Source organism: Eschscholzia californica, unplaced genomic scaffold (genome assembly GCF_041429995.1).
Source record: "Eschscholzia californica isolate CP2 unplaced genomic scaffold, dmEscCali1.0.p SCAF_3, whole genome shotgun sequence".
NCBI classification, from domain to species: Eukaryota; Viridiplantae; Streptophyta; class Magnoliopsida; order Ranunculales; family Papaveraceae; genus Eschscholzia; species Eschscholzia californica.
This window is the reverse complement of record NW_028238420.1, coordinates 38,848,126-38,872,262: the sequence shown is the minus strand read 5'-3', so window position 1 is coordinate 38,872,262 and position 24,137 is coordinate 38,848,126. Positions and strand designations below refer to the sequence as shown.

General features: G+C 36.5%; 2 protein-coding genes across 3 annotated transcripts; one reads left to right on the top strand and one right to left on the bottom strand.

Annotated features, from left to right (window-relative positions):
* The first annotated feature begins 5,636 nt into the window (after window positions 1–5,636).
* LOC147550135 (caffeoylshikimate esterase-like) lies at window positions 5,637–10,211 on the top strand. 2 transcript variants are annotated; one of them, XM_086670159.1, is made up of 2 exons: window positions 5,637–5,701; window positions 8,780–10,211. In XM_086670159.1, exon 2 carries the CDS (start codon window positions 9,017–9,019, stop codon window positions 10,031–10,033), a length of 1,017 nt encoding a protein of 338 aa, XP_086526285.1. In that variant the 5' UTR covers window positions 5,637–5,701; window positions 8,780–9,016; the 3' UTR covers window positions 10,034–10,211. The 2 variants fall into 2 exon arrangements, with proteins under 2 accessions (XP_086526285.1, XP_086526286.1); XM_086670160.1 differs by lacking the exon at window positions 5,637–5,701 and adding an exon at window positions 6,101–6,118 and having other exon boundaries at window positions 9,015–10,211.
* Window positions 10,212–12,078: 1,867 nt separating this feature from the next.
* Window positions 12,079–24,137, bottom strand: LOC147550134 (wall-associated receptor kinase 5-like). The gene is made up of 4 exons (XM_086668425.1): window positions 23,225–24,137; window positions 22,886–23,050; window positions 22,237–22,644; window positions 12,079–12,996 (listed from the first exon to the last, which is right to left on the bottom strand). The coding sequence occupies exons 1-4, from the start codon at window positions 24,135–24,137 to the stop codon at window positions 12,209–12,211; spliced, it is 2,274 nt and encodes a 757-aa protein (XP_086524551.1). The 3' UTR covers window positions 12,079–12,208.

Genomic DNA, 24,137 nt, shown 5'->3' with positions numbered 1-24,137 from the left:
TCCCACGACCTCATGGTCTTAAGAGGGGTGTCCAACCGTTACACCAAAGGGTGGTGGACTCTCAAGGCAAATTAAACAGGGAAGTTAGGAGTATAAGGAACAGGGGCATGGAGCGCCGATATATCTTAAGCTCCAAAATCCAAATCATGCGAGATTCATATGTAAAGGAGGCATCTTTAGCATAAACGAGGCGTCTATAGTGCTTCCTTGGTATAAAGTAGTTTCAATGGGGCTTCGACAAAACCAAACCAAGCAAAATCATCTCTCTCTCTCTTAAGACCAACAAGTCCGATAACTACTTAACTTAGGTTGTGTCTGTTTTTCTTGTGTGTTCAATTCTGAATTAGCTCATTTTAATTGGTCGAATATTATTTTAATTGGTTTATTGTGAATTAGCTCATTTTAATGGGTTAGAATCTAAAATATTCACAATCAAACCAAGCAAAAGTCTCTCTTTCTCTCTCTCCGACCCCAAACGAATAATTTACTACGACATAGAAGAAAACACAAAATCCATAAGAAAAATGTTGAAGAAAGAACGAGATCCGAGATTGACGGGACAAAGTCCCAAATAAGTGACGATATCTCATCAAACTCTAAAGATCTTTTCATTTATTTTGGTTGTGCTCTATAAGCAACAACTTTGAAAATATGACAAACAATCCTTGAAAGATCTTTTCTTTATCTTTACTAAATAAAAAAATAATCTTCAATCTTTGAAGTATTCGATTTAAAAAAGAACTTGGTACATGATGCATAAATAAGAAGGATTATCTTGATAAAAAAAAACTTGGTAAATGATACATAGATAAGAATGTCTTGAGTAAAAAAAAAAACTTGGTACACATATGGGTAAATAAGAAGGATTGCCTTGCATATAAATAATCTTCAATTTTTGAAATAAAATAATATTTAAATTTTTTTTAAGAGATTAGAAAAAAATAGTTAGTAAACATTCAATGATGTAGACGCAGCGGAATTAAAAATAAGAACAATAAAATAAACGAAGAACTGTAAAGAAAACGATAAATAAACTAAAACTTGATTAACTTCAATGGTTTTTCTCTTCAATATGAATATCAAAATAGACTAGACCTCCTTTTATAGGATAATAGACTTTCCTAGATACACTCAAACTAGGATTCCTAAATAATAAAAATACTTAAAACATAGAAACTTCTAAATAAAAGGAATACCAATTTACGGTAATTTCCTAATCCTATACTAACTAGGACCCCACTATTGTGGCCGACCGGGACGTGGGCACGCGTGGATGTGGGCCCACGTGTTATGCGCTTGCATCAGCTCCCCGTTCCCCAGAAGGTCCCGAACCGATTTTGATGAAGAAAACAAGTTGATGCACCCACATACGATAAATTCTTCCAGACCGATCCTTAATTCCCACTTTTCACAAAATTTGCTGAAAATCCGTAGAAGACAAATCTGGACCATACCACCAACTATAAGTTGAATCATATATTGCCAAGATACTCGCAATATTACCTTTAGGGAATCAAGAATAATCATCTCACCATCTTCCCACGGTAGACTTAACCACTTAATAATTTTCAAAAAAATGACAAGTAACACGAGCAAATCTGGAGTAAGAGAAATTGTAGCTAATTTCCAAGATTCCTCTTTAAGAACCAAAGTAGAAGCATAGCCAACTCCCAAAAAATTAACGATATTGAAACACGTAGCGTTGATATGACACCAAAAATCTCTCTTCCCACGTTCATCTTCATGAAGTTGATAGACTCCAACTTGATCAATACCTGGAAATTGAATCACTTTCCGAACCAATATAACACCATAAATAATATTGTTGTCCGAAGGTTTTCTTTTTGTTGAAGGTAGCGTAGCGAAAATATCTATCTCAATGATCGTTCTAAGAAGCATTTTATCGAACATGTTAGAGACATCAAAGAACAAGCTTACATAATTTGATTGATCAACATCGATATGCTTGTCAATTCCGTCAGTGGCAAAGCATACAAACCTGAGGTGTTCCGCTTCGACCTCCCTTCCTTCGTTCTGTAATTTAACAGATACAAATTCCATCGTCTCTGACCTCAACCCCACACTCTCATCACTCATCATAACACCCACCAACTTAAGTTCCTCATCAAGCTTCCCTGATTCACATAGAATTGTTATCATAGCTTCATAACTACTAACTTTAGGTGTCAATTTCTCCATCAACCGATTGAAAAACACCCTCGCTTCATCAACCTTCCTTGGTTGCACCAATTCAACATTGACCCCCTTTTTACTCAGCTCCCTATATAATTCTTCAGCCTCCAAAACCGTTGAGTTGTTATATAACTGTTCAATTAGTTTGTTAAACGACATAGTATCTGGATAAAAAAATTTCTCACCCATCTTTCTAAAAACTTCAATTGCTTCTATAAATCTCTCTTGAACACAAAACCCATCAACCATATCATTAAAAGCGTGTTCAATTTTGGAATTATCGACTAACACTTTATCGAGGATTCGAAAAGTAGTGGATGAAGGAGTAAAAGTAACATTAGTGATCAATTGTTGATAATGTTTAGGAGCAGTATCAGTTTTCTTACTATCACAAGAAGCACTAATGAGAAGATCATAAGGAACAATATAAGGTATAGCCTCTGCTTGAGTAAGGAAATAATGTAGAGAGAGAAAATCTACATAGTTAGAACCGTGAAGAGGGAGGATTCGGTTATGAAGAGTGAGACGGTTACCGATTATAACTGAAATAATGTCTGGTGGTTTTGGGGCCTTAGGGTTTGTTTGAGGGAATAGAGAAAGACGAAGTGAGAGGAATGATGGAGGTAGACAGTGGTGGGTTTCCATATGAGCATCTTGTGGGGATTTACCAAAGTATGCATTAGGGTAATAATTTCGGAACCTCATGTAAGCATTGACCAAGAGTAATATATGGGACTTGTTCACGTTTCCACTTGAGTCTCGAACCGTAACCAAACCATTGATAACTTTTTCTACCTCCGTAAAAGAAATAATTTTGTTATATTTATTGTGAACTTCTTCTTTAATGTCATCGTATGGGTTATCAACCTCAAACTCATCAAATTTAATTTGTTCAAGAGTTTCTTATTCTTTTTCTAAAGAAAAAGGCGATGTGAAAAATAATTGATGAGGAAAATTTTTATGATTCGAAACAACTAATTCTTCTCCCGGAATTATATACGGATCAAATAAATTGTCGGAGATTGTGTTATCCAATTGGATCTCTTCTTCCTTATCCGTCTCATCAAAATTTTCTTCCTCCATTATTGAAAAACTATGATTTTTTTTATCAAGAACCTCTCCTTCAATATCTTCGATCTTAGTGATTGAAGTAACTTCGGAAAATTGTCTTCTTGATTCAATTTTCGTTTCGACACATGGCAAATATTCATCGAGAGGAAGAAAACCATACCTAAGGATGCTTTTCAACGTCGTCCAATCGTCTATGAATTGTTTACCTTGGTCAATGAGTCTCCATTGCATTGCATTGAAATCTGCGTAGATTCTTTCGGACATATGTTGTTCAACCAAAAAAACCTTATATTTGTCATGAACTTCTTGATTTTTGAACCAATCTTCCATGCGTTGAATCCAGAAATTTATATGGAATTGACCTTCGAAGAGTGGAATTTTAGAAACTTCTTGAATTTTTCTTTCATCCTTCCGATCCATATAAAATTGAATTGTATCTCTAATTGGATCCCAACATAAACGTGGAAAATTTTTCCGACATTCAAGAGGAGATGTATCCATCGATATTTTTATTGTATATATATATATTTTTTTTTTGTGAGAAAAAAAAATTTCCAGAATTTTGATGGCTCTGAATACCACTTGATGTAGACGCAGCGGAATTAAAATAAGAACAATAAAATAAACGAAGAACTGTAAAGAAAACGATAAATAAACTAAAACTTGATTAACTTCAATGGTTTTTCTCTTCAATATGAATATTAAAATAGACTAGACCTCCTTTTATAGGATAATAGACTTTCCTAGATACACTCAAACTAGGATTCCTAAATAATAAAAATACTTAAAACATAGAAACTTCTAAATAAAAGAAATACCAATTTACGGTAACTTCCTAATTCTATACTAACTAGGACCACTATTGTGGCCGACCAGGACGTAGGCACGCGTGGACGTGGGCCTACGTGTTATGCGCCTGCATCATTCAAATTCAACAATTTATCTCCGTTAGGCCTAAAAAATGTTGCAAATGAGTAGTTGTTTACATTCCTATCACTATGATGAAAAAAGGTATAGAGTCAGATACGAAGAACTCGTTTCGAGACCACGAAAATGTCAAGACTGGCCTTCTGGTGGTAGTGTCGTGGTGGTGTGAAAAAGATGAAAGATGGATATAAATATATCTTACTTTGTTTTCCGCGGTGTCTTTTGAATTATTTGAAATGTTATTTGAAATAACAAACTTGTGCGAGGACATCTAGCCACTTAAGTTACTTTTCACGTCTTATTATTAAGGAAACAAATATCTTTAAAAAAAAAATTCTATTCATCCGTCTTTTTGGTCCATCTCTCAACCCTCCGTTGTTGTGGCGACATATGACTGAAGTACATTTTCTCACCATTTTCTCTCCAATTGCTCCACACTCAAGTGATATGTCGACACATCAGCTTAGGGTTGGGGGAGGGATCAAAATGAAGGGATGAATAGAATTTCTCATCTTAAAATTAATTTTCCTGACCCAGTTGAGTTTTCAAACTCGAATCGGGTTGGCAACCCTATATTTCAGGTATCAAACTTTTTTCTTTTAGAAAATGGTTTTGTATAATTTTTCATTTGAGAGAAGTTTGGGAGGTAATTCTGGAGCCTTTTGGTTCCACTTCTTGGAAATTCAGAACTTTCAGCGAAGGTTTAGTTTCTTTTTTCATCTTATATGTTATGTTTGTCTATGTCTTTTGGTTCAAATCTTGTTTATCTATGGTTCTTTATTTCCTAGTAAAGTTCCCCTGCAGTCAACTAAGAGTTGTTTTTGGATTTTACATTTTAATTTTGAATGCTTAGCTGATGTAGCCTTTGTTTCTCTATGTAAACTTTGCTTAGATAAATAAATTCAAAGTTTACTTGAAAGAAAATATCTTAAATTTAATTGGAGACCAATTTAGATTGGATCTGAAGTATTAAAAGACATACACAACCTTCAAGTCACCCAAACTTGACCTGAAGTCATTCTCATATCTTAATAAACCATAAAAAGAAAACAGAAACTAGGAAGGCAGGTATGCCATGCCCTTTGTTTCAACAAAAAAGGTATGTCATGTCTTTCACGCTTCCCTCTACTTACATGAAACCACCATTAAGAAAACCCCACCAATTTCTACTAACTCTTCATACCATTATTATGACCGACTAGCCATTGGTCAATATCTCTCAAAATAAGAAAACTTGACTTTTCAGGACGCCAGAATCCAAACACCTATACAAATTCTTTAGGGTTGAGTTATTAGAATAGAAGAGACCCTATAGTTGTTGAGAATAAGTCTCAACACCACCATGTAATTGATCGATCAGTCTAAGACGAGTATGCAGTAGGTATATATAATATATCTATCATATATACCAACAAATATCACTCGTGAGAAAACTAGTGTAATTGAAAAGAAAAGAAAAAAGAAGTAAAAGGAAATAAGGAACCTTGCCCAAGTGTGATATAAGATTCAAGTATCTGGGCGTATTGTTTGTATCTCCATTCTCCCCTAATTTAGGTCTTGATACATTTAAAAGTTGCTATCTACCTTCATTCTAGCTCCCGATTCACTTGGGGGGTTTAAACTCCCCCTAAATGCATTTAGTTGTGTACTTGGGGCGGGGCTCCATAATTGTCCCCATATAATCACGGGAGATGCTAGAGTGCCCAAATTTTTGGGCATTTTAGTGCCCAGCTGATGTGGAATCACTAAAAGAAAAGGTTTTTTCAAAGTTTGACTACAGTGGGGACCGCTTTTATTTCTAAATGAGGAAATATGTCACCCTCTAAGTACCAATTTCTAAGTCACTCTATCATTTCCCTATAATCACTCCCTCCATTATAACTCACCTAGAGAGAGAGAGAGAGAGTCAGAGCTAGAGAGAGAGATGGTACATCCAGTAGCAGAAGCTAGCGAGGAGAGTCCCTTCTGAACTCTTTCTCCCTTAGAATTCTACGCACACCACAATGTTTCTCACTCTTTCTCCTTTATAACAAAGGGAGATGCTAGAGTGACTTAGAGGATGACATAATAACGTGGAATTCTTTGAAAGACATGGTTTTTTCAAAGTGGGGACCGCTTTTGTTTCCAAATGAGGAAACATGTCATCCTCTAAGTGCCAAATTCTAAGTCACTCTATCATTTCCCTTCCGAATATAACCTTAGTTTCTCTATGTAAACTTTGCTTAGATAAATAAATTAAAAGTTTATTTAAAAGAAAATATCTTAAATTTAATTGGAGACCAATTTAGATTTTTTTTTGTTGAAATGAGCCCAATTTAGACTGGATCTCAAATATTAAAAGACAAATATAACCTTAAGTAATCCAAACTTGACCTGAAGTCATTCTCATCTATATATTAAGCGAAGAGGGTATCTTTCCCTCTCATCCCAATAACTAAGATTTGTTCTCCCATATTTGTCTCCAATGGTTGGGGATTTACTCTATTAAAGTTTTGGGGTTCAGATTTGATTAAAATTCAACAAAATATTGAGATTATAAGAAAGAACATTTTTTCAAAGATACAATTTTTCTTTGAAAAGACTTAAACACACCCATATTATTGTTGTAGGCGCCCCATTTACATATGGACCCCTTAAAACTTTAGCCTTTGAGGAACGCCTACGTCTGTATTAAGTTATAGTCAACTTCAAGTAATACGTTTGATAGAACTGTCCGTGTCCGGTGGACACGGGTTATACCATCGTATCATAATAAACCATAAGAATGAAACATAAACTAAGAAGGCAGGTATGCCATGCCCTTTGTTTCAACAAAAAAGGGTTTGTCATGTCTTTCACGCTTTTCTCTACTTACATCAAACCACCGTTAAGAAAATTCCACCAATTCCAACCAACTCTTTCGTACCATTATTATGGCCGACTATCTATTGACTAATATCTCTCAAACTATGAAAATATGACTTTCCAAGACCCTAGAGTCCAAACACCTATATACAAATTCTTTAAGTGGGAGTTATTAGAATAGCAGAGAATCAAAAACACTATAGTTGTTGAGAATAAGTCTCAACAAATATCTATCATCAACCTAGTGTAATTGCAAAAAAAGAAAAAAAGAAGTAAAAGGAAATAAGGAACCTAATCTCCAATGGGACACTCAATCTCTAACACTTAGAGTGCCACATAGATTTTTTGGAGTTTTTGTTAAAAAATCATCTCCAATGGAACACTTTATTAGACACTCTAATATGAGGTGGACACATTTATTATAGAGTGTCTAGAGAGAGAAACTCTAAAATGAGAGTGTCTACTTGAGACTCTCTAAGTGTTACTTTTAAATTTCAACCAATAGAAAATCTTGCTTTTCAACTATTTTTTATCTATTGAATTGAAAAAAAACATGTGTATTAGAGCATCTCCAATGCAACACTCAACTTACAAAACTCAATTTGACACATAGGACTACTTGAATTTTTAACAAAAAACACTCTCCAATGCAACACTCAACTAGAGTCTCAATATGATGTGGCAACAATAAATATTGAGATACTTAAAAGAAAACTCAACAATTGAGTTTTCTTTTAAGTATCTCAACATTTATTGTTGTATCTCAATTAGTCTACATCAACATTTTATATATTAAAATAAGAACCAAAAGTAAATCTAAAGTAAATGTTGAGTTTTTTTTAGTGTTGCATTAGAGATAAATTTTGAATTGAGTTTCTCAATAGTGCAACCTAGGAAAGAGAAACTCAACTCATATTTGACACATTGGATTAATTGAGTTTTTGTTGAGTGTTGCATTGGAGAGCATCTCCAATGGGACACTCAATCTCTAACACTTAGAGTGCCACATAGACTTTTTGGAGTTTTTGTTAAAAAATCATCTCCAATGGAACACTTTATTAGACACTCTAATATGAGGTGGACACATTTATTGTAGAGTGTCTAGAGAGAGAAACTCTAAAATGAGAGTGTCTGCTTGAGACACTCTAAGTGTTACTTTTAAATTTCAACCAATAAAAAATCTTGCTTTTCAACTACGTTTTATCAATTGAATTGAAGAAGGACATGTGTATTAAGTATAGACACTTTAGAGATCTCCATTGGAGACCAACAAAAATTAGAGTGTCTCTATATTGACATTTAGGAAAGAGAATCTCTATTGGCCCTTGACAACTAGGACTTTTAGAGTGTTTGTTAGAGTGTCCCATTGGAGATGCTAGAGCATCCCCAATAAGGCACTCAATCTCTAACATGAGGTGGACTTTTTGGAGTTTTTGATAAAAAACCATCTCCACTGGAATACTTTGTTAGACACTCTTATATGAGGTGGACACATTTATTACAGAAAACCTTACTTTTCAACTACTTTTTATCTATTGGATTGAAGATGAACATGTATATTAAGTATAGAGACTTTAAGATCTCCATTGGAGACCAACAAAAATTAGAGTGTCTCTATATTGACATTTAAGAAAAGTGAATTTCTATTGATACTTGACAATTAGGATTTATGGAGTATTTGTTAGAGTGTCCCATTGGACATGCTCTTACCCAAATGTCAAATGTGATAAGTATAAGATTCAAGTATCTTGATGTATTGTTTGTATCTCCATTCTCCCCTAATCTAGGTCTTGATACATTTAAAAGTTGCTATCTACCTTCAACCTAGCTCGAGATTCACTCGGGGGTTTAAATTACCCCTAAATGCATCTAGTTGTGTAATTGGTGCCGGCTCCCCAACTGTCCTCGTGCAATAACTCCCCTCCATTATAACTCACCTAGTGAGAGAGAGAGGGAGAGTCAGAGCTAGTGAGAGAGAGAGATGGTACATCCAGTAGCAGAAGCCAACGAGGAGAGTCCTTTCGGAACTCTTTCTCCTTCCGAATTCTACGCACACCACAACGTATCTCACTCTTCCTCCTTCATTACCAACTCCAGAGGCGTAAAAATCTTCACCCAATCATGGATTCCACTCCAACCCACCAAAACAATCGGTATCGTCGCCCTCATCCATGGCTTCACCGGAGAATCTAGTTTCTTCGTCCAGCTAACAGCCATTCATTTCACCAAATTTGGGTTCGCTACTTGTGCAATTGATCATCAAGGTCATGGTTTCTCACAAGGTCTTCAATGTCATATACCTGATATTAATCCGGTCGTCGACGACTGTATCAGTTTCTTTGATTCTTTCAGATCTCAATACCCATCTTCAATTCCTTCTTTCCTCTACGCTGAATCACTCGGCGGTGCAATCGCCCTTTTGATCCATCTCCGCCATGGAAATGGAAATTCAAGTCAACCTTGGAATGGGATTGTTCTAAATGGTGCAATGTGTGGGATAAGCCCTAAATTCAAACCTCCATGGCCATTAGAACATTTCTTATTTGTTTTAGCTTGGTTTGCTCCTACTCGTCCAGTGATTCCTACTCGTGGGTCGATACCAAATGTTTCTTTCAAGGAGGAATGGAAGAGAAAGCTGGCTAGAGCTAGCCCACGACGTACCCATGATCCGCCACGAGCGGCAACTGCACTCGAATTGCTAAGGATTTGTAGGGAGGTGCAAGGGCGGTCTGGCGAGGTTGACGTGCCGTTACTGATTGTCCATGGTGGAGATGACAAAGTCTGTGATCCGGCTTGTGTTGAAGAGCTATACGAAAAAGCTGCTAGTAAAGACAAGACTCTAAGAATTTACCCGGGAATGTGGCATCAGCTGGTTGGTGAACCTCAAGAAAATGTTGAGTTGGTCTATGGAGATATTGTGGAGTGGTTGCTTGAAAGAGCTGATCCAGCTTGGGCTGCCGACTGCAATTGCAAATCCGGTGGTGGTGGTGGTGCCTAAGTTCTATGTTAGTTTAAGTTTAGCTTTGTGAATTGTGATACAGAATATACAAATAATCACAATATGGGTAGTCTTTCTCTGTTCTGAAATTGGTTTGTAAATTACTGAATGATCAATGATCTTCTTTGATGATTTTTAAATGAATGATTTAGATCAGGACTTCCAAGTTAATCCAAAATCGGTAGTTCTTTTCGCAAGTTTCTCAATTTTGCTGCTCATGTTTGATGGTATTGCCTGAACTACAATTTATATACAGGGAGTTCTGTTCTTCGTCGTAGAACAAACTAATTCCAATTTTAGAAGAGCTCTTATATTTCTTACATTGTGAAACCCAAACATTCTTTTTTTTGTTCCAATCCACCACTAGGAAATGAGGAATCTGTGTCTTCTCATTTCCTTGTCATATTTTGTAGCTTACACTCTTTAACATCAATAAAGGAAGATGTAAATTTCGATGAATATAAGAAAACTTTGATATCATCATGCTCAAAAATGTTGTAGTGCTCCAAATGCAAACCATGAACATTATAAACCACCGAAAGTTGAAGAAAGAAATGTTGTCGTGTTGAAGGAAGAAAATTTTCCGTGATTTTGTTGATCATTGCCAGGCCCTTGCTCCTGAGTATGCTTCTATGGCGAGGGAGTAGAGGGGAGAAGTCGTGCTCGGCTAAGGTTCATAAGCAAACAAATCCAAGTAAGTTCTGAAGCCTTATAGTGGTCAACCATTGATGGAGTTCTGAATTTCTTCATTGATGGAGTTCTGAAGCCTTATAGTGGTCAACCATCCAAGTAAGTTCGGGCATATTAGGGATTGATTTACCAAACACGTCGAGGATAAAGTAGTAATTTAGATCCAGACGACTTTCATGAGTCAGATTTTGCTGAGTTGGAAATAAAAGAAAAAAAACATGACGAAATAAGTTCAAATCACAAGTCAGATTCCAGATGCGGAACTAAAAATAAATAAATATACTACATAAGAATCTTTGCATAACTATAAAAGATAATTGGATTAATGGTTGTTTTTGTTGATTCTACAGGGCTGAATCGCTGATAGTGTGACATGGATTAAGAAGAAAATAGGTCTTGGAGTTCACAACATAACCACATTGAAAGAAGCTAAGCGTGTACTTAGTGCTGAGAGCAAGTAAGTTTCAGATTTCGATGTTAGTGGTGATGGTCCTCAAGTAATATTAATCTCCTTATAAAACGTTTCCTGATGTCATTTTCTAATTACTCCATTCATTTGGAGATCTAAACTGTCTAATGGTGTTTCATTCGTGTTTAGGTTCGTGCGTACAAAGCAAACTACGACACAAAGAAGCTTCTACTTAACGTTAAAGTTACCCTGGACAGTATTAAGGTTTCATTTGCTTAGCCCTGTTCCGTTTTCAACTTTATCATTTTTATTTCTTCCACATAGGCATTCGGGAAAAATTCTTGGAAAGCAATTAAGGTTTTCGTAAGTCTGACCCAATTCCAAAAGTGGCAAGTGTATGAGTGTATGGCTTCTTTTTAACATTTGATGTAGTTGGCAACTTATTTCTCTGATACGATTTTTCCATCCTATTCTGAGTGCTGCAGAGTTACGCTGATGTAAAAGTAGTGGCCGGAGAATAACTTTGATGAGATTATGCTTGATATAAATTAAAGGATATTCTGCTTGAGGTGGGTACTCAAATCCAGGGAATAAATCTAAAGATGATTTTCTACTCTCCTGCTGTTTATATATATATGGTTCTTATACTGCAGTTTCGAACCAGATCTAGACACTGTCGTGTGGGCATTGCCAGTTTTTGAGCCCACTCACGACGAACTAGCAAAGTAGCAAAGCAACTGCACAGCGTCGACTCTTTAGTAATAGCAACGATGTAGTGAACCACCAATGAGCACCCTAGAGCCAAGGTTTACCCAACGAGTTTTCATTTATTATGACTACTTATCATACTCATAACTCGACGAGTTTTCGTATAGAGAAGCTAACTGGAGAAGATAGCCAGAGAAATGGCGAAGAAGGTGACCGGAGAATATAATTCTCTCTTAAATTAAGAAACTTGTGAAACTTTACACATGGTTAGTCTCGAATCAGCTAACTTAGTAAGTAAAACATGCGGTTCAGAATAAATACAACTAACGTAATAGTCATGCAACACGGAAAGCTTAAAAGTTACAGAATTATCGTGATAGAAATATATTTGTACCCAAGCTAGAGCGCCCTCCAGAATCCATATCTGTCGAATAACTCATTGGTATGCTATAGAGATCTACTGGCTCAAAAGCTAAGTCCATCTCCTCTTCAAAGTTTGGTTGTTCATCACATGCATTCACTTTTATCTTTTGCTGACCTTCTAGTTCTGCTGCTACTTGTCTCATGGTGGGCCTTTCTTCACCCCTCAAGTTTAGGCATCTCCTTGCAAGCTTTGCGGCTGCAAGGATTTGATCTGGGTCGGCCTCATCTACTATTCGATCGTCAAAAATTTGAAAGAAATCATTATTTTCCAACATTGTAATGAAGTACGCAGAAAGATTCCTCTGTTCTTGAGATCTTTCTAAACAAATGGGTTTTTGTCCGGTTAAGAGTTCAACAAGAACTACACCGAAACTATAAACATCACTCTTCTCTGTTAGTTGACTAGAATTATAGTACTCCGGATCAAGATATCCTAAAGTCCCTTGTACTAATGTGGTAAATCGTGTTTTCTCCAGTGGAACTAACCTCGATGCTCCAAAGTCTGATACTTTGGCGTTATATTGTTCGTCTAACAGTATGTTCGTAGACTTGATATCCCTATGAATGACGGGTACAGAGGCTGCAGAGTGTAAATATGCAAGTGCTCCTGCTGTCTCTGTAGCAACCCTTAAGCGACTTTGCCATGAAATATAGGTCATTTCCTTCCCTCGAGAGTGGATATGTTGGTAGAGCGTCCCATTTGAAATGTATTCATAAACAAGCAAGGGAACTTCTGTAGCGCCCCAAATCCCAAATCTCAAGCCGCCTTGAAATCGAAGATTTGAGACCTTCAAACTGGATCCACGAGCGACACCTACCATGAGTGCACAATCAATACCTGAAAAACGAAATAGCTGGGTTAAAACCCAACTGCAGTAGATTTCCTCAAACCTAAGTCTCGGGTAGGCAAACTCAATCCCCAATCAAGGAAGTATTTTATTCATGTTCATTATTGGCGTTATCTGAAATTTAACGTGACAACTAACATAATACAACGAGATTTACCACACGCATGTAGAAATTAGTAATTTATGTTCTTGGTTATTAGGCTTTCAACGTCCTCGTATTCTAATCCAATAATAACTCTCGTGATAGTAATTTTTTATCTTTTTCAATAGGTATAAAAAGATCACACTATTCACCAAGATAGACCTTTATAGAACCCTAACTTGACAATTAAGTCGACAAAACATTATGCCAAAAGACACAATCATCCAACTCTCGTCGAATGATATGACAAGTTGGTGTCCACGTTGAATGAGAGTGTGGCCCACAAGGTCATCCATTGTGTTAGCGTCGACCCCATACGCTCCATACCTCGATCACATCCGGTAGAGAGGGTCGAACCAACCACATAAACTCATACAACCCTCCATCAACTCCATCATCACACACATAATAGCATCATACAACAAACATAAGTCGAATGAGAGTGTGGCCCACAAGGTCATCCATTGTGTTAGCGCCGACCCCATACGCTCCATACCTACATCACCTTCGGGAGAGAGGGTCGAACCAACCACATAAACTCATACAACCCTCCACATCACACACATAATAGCATCATACAACAAACATAAGTCGAATGAGAGTGTGGCCCACAAGGTTATCCATTGTGTTAGCGCCGACCCCATACGCTCCATACCTACATCACCTTCGGTAGAGAGGGTCGAACCAACCACATAAACTCATTCAACCCTCCATCACATCCATCGCATCACACACATAATAGCATCATACAATCATAATAGCATCACACCACAAATATGCTCTAATAAAGAATTACAAACAAGTTCACCAAACCATTCAAGCCAACAACACATACCTAGTCAAAATGGATGATGCTCATGATAGATCCCCACATGGATCACAACCTCAAACAAACAAATAACAATAATAGTTAACAAATATAGACTCATCAATATAAGGTATCATATACCTAGGAAATACATTGCTTAAAGAATAGAAACCATGTGAATTATCTCAATCAATTCGCTCATTGGAGATTGTATCGACACCTAGTACAAAAACTATTGTAACTCCTCACTCGGAACTTCAATTAACTCATCGTTTGAACCACTAGAAAGTAGACAAACAGACCTTTCCAACCATATAAAATACACACCGAGATTCATTACCAATCAATACCAGATCTAATTTTAATCTACACCGAAATACAGTAGGGACTGCTGTGACACCTCGTACGAAAACTATTATAACTCCTCGCTCGGAACTCCAATTAACTAACCGTTTAAACCACTAGAAAGTAGACAAACAGACCTTTCCAACCATATAAGATACACACCGAGATTCATTACCAATCAACACCAGATTTACTTTTAATCTAGACATAAATACAGTAGGGACTGTTCTGACACCTCGTACGAAAACTATTGTAACTCCTCGCTCGGAACTCCAATTAACTCACCGTTTGAACCACTAGAAAGTAGACAAACAGACCTTTCCAACCATATAAGATAGACACCTAGATTCGTTACCAATAAATCCAGATCTAATTTTGAAGTTAGACCAAAATATTATCCTATATAGATATTTTATGGAATTCAAGATAGAACTAATATCTAAATCATTCAATCATTCTTTATAGAACTTTATGTGATTAGCAATACTAAACCTATCATGGAATCAATTGAAAAAGCCTACAAAAGAATTAGGAGATAAGAAATCTACCTCTTTTGCCTTAGATGACATTAAGAACACAATCATGTCTCTTTCTCTCTCTAGAGAACTCCATCTCTACCTCTTTTCTTCTTTATCCATTCTTCATTCACTAAGAGTGGCTTGTTGAAGATATACTAACCATAACATAAACAATACATAGATTTCTTCAACTTATTCATCAAAATCTTCTCTAAAGAATACCATTTCTCTTTCTCTCTCTAAGTTTTGTTCTAGATCTACAAAAAGAGCTCTAGACCCCTTTTTATATAATTAACTCAAGCAGCCCTAGTTTTCCTTCTAACCCATTTCTATTTTATGGTGCTCAAGCCCACACTAACTTACTCTTCATATTAGGCCCAACCCCAAATTGACCTAGAGTTTTGCTATTCCCACCTTATTTGATATATATATAGAAAATAGGGGTGTTACAATCTTCCACCCTAAAAGAGGATTTCGTCCTCGAAATCTAACATACCATAATCACAAACAATATGTAATCAAGTGTACCAAATGCTAAAACGTATATGTTATACAAGCACAAGAAATACAACACAACATAAGGCACTCTGTACCCACAGGTTTAAACAAACAACATGTATAAGCTCGCTACAACAAATCATAAGTTATCAGACTCGATACAAGGCACAAGCGATGTACAATCTCTACATCATAATTGGAAAACTCATATGACATCAAAACTTTCATAACAACGTCTTTTAACCAGATATATTATGCAATTCTAGATATCCGTACATTTCAATTTTCTTTTTGATAGGTTATAACCCATTTCGAGATTCACTTAATAGCTTCACTTGTTATCCATGTTTGCATCGACTTAATCCTCTCCAATAAACCATGCGACCCTACAGTCATCGCACCTCTTATGAGCAGGAAGCGAGCCAACTTCTGACATTGCTCATTGAGTAAACATCCAACTCAATGCTCCACTAGATAGTCTACCACAAAGTAGCCATGTATTCGTATCAACCTTTACGTCGAGGCGACCTCTATTCCGGTTAACATTTTCTCACTCAATCAAATTATTAACTAATTCATAAACAACTGATACACTAGCGACAACATACTTTCAAACAATTCGAAGCCCCATAAAAGTAGAGAGTTTTACTACCCTTGTGTACATCATAAACATATAGATTGCTATAATCACGATCACATACTTTAAGTTTGACATCACATTCAAATAAGACATTTGATCACACGTAAACAGACAAAAACACATCACATCAATACGCATTATCCTTCATATGAAAAATTGCACCCACAATTTAGATTCAGAAAACACAAAACAAACTTCTTTAAAGTTTTCACAAGAAAATAATTCCAAAAATACATGTTCTAGATTCAACCGGTTGTGCAAGACACTAATCAAAGTGTTTCTAATAATTACATGTCTAACGTCGACAATCAAATCCACAATACAACCCTAGGACCACTAAACCTAGAGCTCTGATACCATTTTGTAGCGCCCCAAATCCCAAATCTCAAGCCGCCTTGAAATCGAAGATTTGAGACCTTCAAACTGGATCCACGAGCGACACCTACCATGAGTGCACAATCAATACCTGAAAAACGAAATAGCTGGGTTAAAACCCAACTGCAGTAGATTTCCTCAAACCTAAGTCTCGGGTAGGCAAACTCAATCCCCAATCAAGGAAGTATTTTATTCATGTTCATTATTGGCGTTATCTGAAATTTAACGTGACAACTAACATAATACAACGAGATTTACCACACGCATGTAGAAATTAGTAATTTATGTTCTTGGTTATTAGGCTTTCAACGTCCTCGTATTCTAATCCAATAATAACTCTCGTGATAGTAATTTTTTATCTTTTTCAATAGGTATAAAAAGATCACACTATTCACCAAGATAGACCTTTATAGAACCCTAACTTGACAATTAAGTCGACAAAACATTATGCCAAAAGACACAATCATCCAACTCTCGTCGAATGATATGACAAGTTGGTGTCCACGTTGAATGAGAGTGTGGCCCACAAGGTCATCCATTGTGTTAGCGTCGACCCCATACGCTCCATACCTCGATCACATCCGGTAGAGAGGGTCGAACCAACCACATAAACTCATACAACCCTCCATCAACTCCATCATCACACACATAATAGCATCATACAACAAACATAAGTCGAATGAGAGTGTGGCCCACAAGGTCATCCATTGTGTTAGCGCCGACCCCATACGCTCCATACCTACATCACCTTCGGGAGAGAGGGTCGAACCAACCACATAAACTCATACAACCCTCCACATCACACACATAATAGCATCATACAACAAACATAAGTCGAATGAGAGTGTGGCCCACAAGGTTATCCATTGTGTTAGCGCCGACCCCATACGCTCCATACCTACATCACCTTCGGTAGAGAGGGTCGAACCAACCACATAAACTCATTCAACCCTCCATCACATCCATCGCATCACACACATAATAGCATCATACAATCATAATAGCATCACACCACAAATATGCTCTAATAAAGAATTACAAACAAGTTCACCAAACCATTCAAGCCAACAACACATACCTAGTCAAAATGGATGATGCTCATGATAGATCCCCACATGGATCACAACCTCAAACAAACAAATAACAATAATAGTTAACAAATATAGACTCACCAATATAAGGTATCATATACCTAGGAAATACATTGCTTAAAGAATAGAAACCATGTGAATTATCTCAATCAATTCGCTCATTGGAGATTGTATCGACACCTAGTACAAAAACTATTGTAACTCCTCACTCGGAACTTCAATTAACTCATCGTTTGAACCACTAGAAAGTAGACAAACAGACCTTTCCAACCATATAAAATACACACCGAGATTCATTACCAATCAATACCAGATCTAATTTTAATCTACACCGAAATACAGTAGGGACTGCTGTGACACCTCGTACGAAAACTATTATAACTCCTCGCTCGGAACTCCAATTAACTAACCGTTTAAACCACTAGAAAGTAGACAAACAGACCTTTCCAACCATATAAGATACACACCGAGATTCATTACCAATCAACACCAGATTTACTTTTAATCTAGACATAAATACAGTAGGGACTGTTCTGACACCTCGTACGAAAACTATTGTAACTCCTCGCTCGGAACTCCAATTAACTCACCGTTTGAACCACTAGAAAGTAGACAAACAGACCTTTCCAACCATATAAGATAGACACCTAGATTCGTTACCAATAAATCCAGATCTAATTTTGAAGTTAGACCAAAATATTATCCTATATAGATATTTTATGGAATTCAAGATAGAACTAATATCTAAATCATTCAATCATTCTTTATAGAACTTTATGTGATTAGCAATACTAAACCTATCATGGAATCAATTGAAAAAGCCTACAAAAGAATTAGGAGATAAGAAATCTACCTCTTTTGCCTTAGATGACATTAAGAACACAATCATGTCTCTTTCTCTCTCTAGAGAACTCCATCTCTACCTCTTTTCTTCTTTATCCATTCTTCATTCACTAAGAGTGGCTTGTTGAAGATATACTAACCATAACATAAACAATACATAGATTTCTTCAACTTATTCATCAAAATCTTCTCTAAAGAATACCATTTCTCTTTCTCTCTCTAAGTTTTGTTCTAGATCTACAAAAAGAGCTCTAGACCCCTTTTTATATAATTAACTCAAGCAGCCCTAGTTTTCCTTCTAACCCATTTCTATTTTATGGTGCTCAAGCCCACACTAACTTACTCTTCATATTAGGCCCAACCCCAAATTGACCTAGAGTTTTGCTATTCCCACCTTATTTGATATATATATAGAAAATAGGGGTGTTACAATCTTCCACCCTAAAAGAGGATTTCGTCCTCGAAATCTAACATACCATAATCACAAACAATATGTAATCAAGTGTACCAAATGCTAAAACGTATATGTTATACAAGCACAAGAAATACAACACAACATAAGGCACTCTGTACCCACAGGTTTAAACAAACAACATGTATAAGCTCGCTACAACAAATCATAAGTTATCAGACTCGATACAAGGCACAAGCGATGTACAATCTCTACATCATAATTGGAAAACTCATATGACATCAAAACTTTCATAACAACGTCTTTTAACCAGATATATTATGCAATTCTAGATATCCGTACATTTCAATTTTCTTTTTGATAGGTTATAACCCATTTCGAGATTCACTTAATAGCTTCACTTGTTATCCATGTTTGCATCGACTTAATCCTCTCCAATAAACCATGCGACCCTACAGTCATCGCACCTCTTATGAGCAGGAAGCGAGCCAACTTCTGACATTGCTCATTGAGTAAACATCCAACTCAATGCTCCACTAGATAGTCTACCACAAAGTAGCCATGTATTCGTATCAACCTTTACGTCGAGGCGACCTCTATTCCGGTTAACATTTTCTCACTCAATCAAATTATTAACTAATTCATAAACAACTGATACACTAGCGACAACATACTTTCAAACAATTCGAAGCCCCATAAAAGTAGAGAGTTTTACTACCCTTGTGTACATCATAAACATATAGATTGCTATAATCACGATCACATACTTTAAGTTTGACATCACATTCAAATAAGACATTTGATCACACGTAAACAGACAAAAACACATCACATCAATACGCATTATCCTTCATATGAAAAATTGCACCCACAATTTAGATTCAGAAAACACAAAACAAACTTCTTTAAAGTTTTCACAAGAAAATAATTCCAAAAATACATGTTCTAGATTCAACCGGTTGTGCAAGACACTAATCAAAGTGTTTCTAATAATTACATGTCTAACGTCGACAATCAAATCCACAATACAACCCTAGGACCACTAAACCTAGAGCTCTGATACCATTTTGTAGCGCCCCAAATCCCAAATCTCAAGCCGCCTTGAAATCGAAGATTTGAGACCTTCAAACTGGATCCACGAGCGACACCTACCATGAGTGCACAATCAATACCTGAAAAACGAAATAGCTGGGTTAAAACCCAACTGCAGTAGATTTCCTCAAACCTAAGTCTCGGGTAGGCAAACTCAATCCCCAATCAAGGAAGTATTTTATTCATGTTCATTATTGGCGTTATCTGAAATTTAACGTGATAACTAACATAATACAACGAGATTTACCACACGCATGTAGAAATTAGTAATTTATGTTCTTGGTTATTAGGCTTTCAACGTCCTCGTATTCTAATCCAATAATAACTCTCGTGATAGTAATTTTTTATCTTTTTCAATAGGTATAAAAAGATCACACTATTCACCAAGATAGACCTTTATAGAACCCTAACTTGACAATTAAGTCGACAAAACATTATGCCAAAAGACACAATCATCCAACTCTCGTCGAATGATATGACAAGTTGGTGTCCACGTTGAATGAGAGTGTGGCCCACAAGGTCATCCATTGTGTTAGCGTCGACCCCATACGCTCCATACCTCGATCACATCCGGTAGAGAGGGTCGAACCAACCACATAAACTCATACAACCCTCCATCAACTCCATCATCACACACATAATAGCATCATACAACAAACATAAGTCGAATGAGAGTGTGGCCCACAAGGTCATCCATTGTGTTAGCGCCGACCCCATACGCTCCATACCTACATCACCTTCGGGAGAGAGGGTCGAACCAACCACATAAACTCATACAACCCTCCACATCACACACATAATAGCATCATACAACAAACATAAGTCGAATGAGAGTGTGGCCCACAAGGTTATCCATTGTGTTAGCGCCGACCCCATACGCTCCATACCTACATCACCTTCGGTAGAGAGGGTCGAACCAACCACATAAACTCATTCAACCCTCCATCACATCCATCGCATCACACACATAATAGCATCATACAATCATAATAGCATCACACCACAAATATGCTCTAATAAAGAATTACAAACAAGTTCACCAAACCATTCAAGCCAACAACACATACCTAGTCAAAATGGATGATGCTCATGATAGATCCCCACATGGATCACAACCTCAAACAAACAAATAACAATAATAGTTAACAAATATAGACTCACCAATATAAGGTATCATATACCTAGGAAATACATTGCTTAAAGAATAGAAACCATGTGAATTATCTCAATCAATTCGCTCATTGGAGATTGTATCGACACCTAGTACAAAAACTATTGTAACTCCTCACTCGGAACTTCAATTAACTCATCGTTTGAACCACTAGAAAGTAGACAAACAGACCTTTCCAACCATATAAAATACACACCGAGATTCATTACCAATCAATACCAGATCTAATTTTAATCTACACCGAAATACAGTAGGGACTGCTGTGACACCTCGTACGAAAACTATTATAACTCCTCGCTCGGAACTCCAATTAACTAACCGTTTAAACCACTAGAAAGTAGACAAACAGACCTTTCCAACCATATAAGATACACACCGAGATTCATTACCAATCAACACCAGATTTACTTTTAATCTAGACATAAATACAGTAGGGACTGTTCTGACACCTCGTACGAAAACTATTGTAACTCCTCGCTCGGAACTCCAATTAACTCACCGTTTGAACCACTAGAAAGTAGACAAACAGACCTTTCCAACCATATAAGATAGACACCTAGATTCGTTACCAATAAATCCAGATCTAATTTTGAAGTTAGACCAAAATATTATCCTATATAGATATTTTATGGAATTCAAGATAGAACTAATATCTAAATCATTCAATCATTCTTTATAGAACTTTATGTGATTAGCAATACTAAACCTATCATGGAATCAATTGAAAAAGCCTACAAAAGAATTAGGAGATAAGAAATCTACCTCTTTTGCCTTAGATGACATTAAGAACACAATCATGTCTCTTTCTCTCTCTAGAGAACTCCATCTCTACCTCTTTTCTTCTTTATCCATTCTTCATTCACTAAGAGTGGCTTGTTGAAGATATACTAACCATAACATAAACAATACATAGATTTCTTCAACTTATTCATCAAAATCTTCTCTAAAGAATACCATTTCTCTTTCTCTCTCTAAGTTTTGTTCTAGATCTACAAAAAGAGCTCTAGACCCCTTTTTATATAATTAACTCAAGCAGCCCTAGTTTTCCTTCTAACCCATTTCTATTTTATGGTGCTCAAGCCCACACTAACTTACTCTTCATATTAGGCCCAACCCCAAATTGACCTAGAGTTTTGCTATTCCCACCTTATTTGATATATATATAGAAAATAGGGGTGTTACAACTTCACTTTCTAAACAACACCCTAAGAGCTTCACCACGTTTCGATGATTGATTTGTGTTAGAATGACTACTTCATTTATGAATTGTTCAATTTGACTTTGATCAACAACTTTGGACTTCTTGATTGCGACTACATGATTGTCCGATAAGGTTCCCTTGTACACAGTACCATAACCTCCTTCACCAAGGATTCTTTCCTTCGCATAATAATCGGTCGCCAATTCAAGTTCTTTTGCTGTAAAAATCTTGGCAGATTCCACACCTACTCCATTTACAGATAAATGTTGTTTTAGTAGCAAACCACCATTTTGTTGAAAGAGTTTCTCTTTGTGTTTGGTTAACCGTCTATTCCTTAAGTTCCATCGTAACCAAGAAATTCCAATGACTAAAATCAAGAGTGTTAACCCGACGATACCTGTATAAACAATAGTACATAGTTCATTTAATAAAAAAAGAAAAGGAAAGAAAAATAGAGTAAGATACTCAAGTACTAGTTCGTTCGGGAATATTACCAAGAGTTACTCCTGTTCTGGGGAATTCTTTTTTTTCGAATCAATACCTATATTAACAATAGTACATAGTTCAATTAATAAATCAAAAAAGAAAAGAAAAGTAGAGTAAGATACTCGAAGTGCTAGTTAGTTCGGGAATATTACCAAGAGTGACTCCTGTTGTGGGTAATTCATTTTTTTTTGAATCAATGCATGCTTTTCTGTCAAGATAACTTCCCTTTGGACATGAACAAGTATAGTTTCCAATGGTATTTGTGCAGGTACCTCCACTACAAGGTGTATTGTCTGGATCCTTACATTCATTTATATCTGTCCATTTCCCACCGGTATTAGGTTTATAACGTAGGAAATAGAAATTATTTTTATAGAGCTATAGCAGTTATCATCTATACACCCTTCTCATCACGAAACTGTCAACTCATTTTAAATATCTAACACGATAGAAAATGTATGAAATAATTATATTAAATTAATCGAACATACCGAGGCATCCTTGACTAAGATAAGGGTTTCCTTCGTAACCGCTATTGCAGATGCAACGGTATCCAAGATTGTTATCGGAGTTGTTACATACACTATTAGCCTTGCAGGCATAGGTAGACAGGTCTTTTTGAGCTTCTGCACAAGTCTTATCCCCTATGGCCCAGTCTAGTACCAAAGGTAGACTGTAAATGATCTTGCCTTGAAGAAGATCGGAAGCAGAGAATGAGTACTGGTCATTCTCAGCCAAGAAAGCAAGTCCACAAGGAGAGAAAGAAGATACATTTGTATGGTTGTATATGCTGTCGACAATCATACCATACCTATTTATCCCTTTCGGGATGGCTGTTTGGCAGCATCCCCCGCCACTGCTGCACTTCCCCTCCTTCAGATCTTCCTTTTTGTAACATTTTGAAAAACAAATTCCAGAGTGATTCTTACCATTTTGGTCAAACATCAGAATCATTGCTACGGAGTCACAACCCACTGTGGAGAACATGTTTTGGGTAAATGAAAACGTAAAAGGTGTCCTATTCATGTTCAAACCGCTGAAACCCTCATCCAGCAGTATCCCACCCGACTTGTTATAACATGTCTTAGATATAAGGCGATTAACACGAATTTCGGTGTTTGATATACTTAAGACTTCAATGTTACTCTTTCCAAGGAAGGGCTTTGGAGGATCATAACTTGTATTGCAGTTTATACTGAAGCCGCGCCCAACTCCAGCTACGGAACACCCAATTTGGGCTTGATCCACTGCTATACCAAATGGATATGGAATCATAACATTACCGCATTTAGCATGGCAACCGGGTTTCATCTGAATGAATCCAGATGATGAATGTGTTAACACAAACCAACATGAGAGGTCGATAAATAGTTGTAGAAACATAAAGCAGTACCATGACTTCAT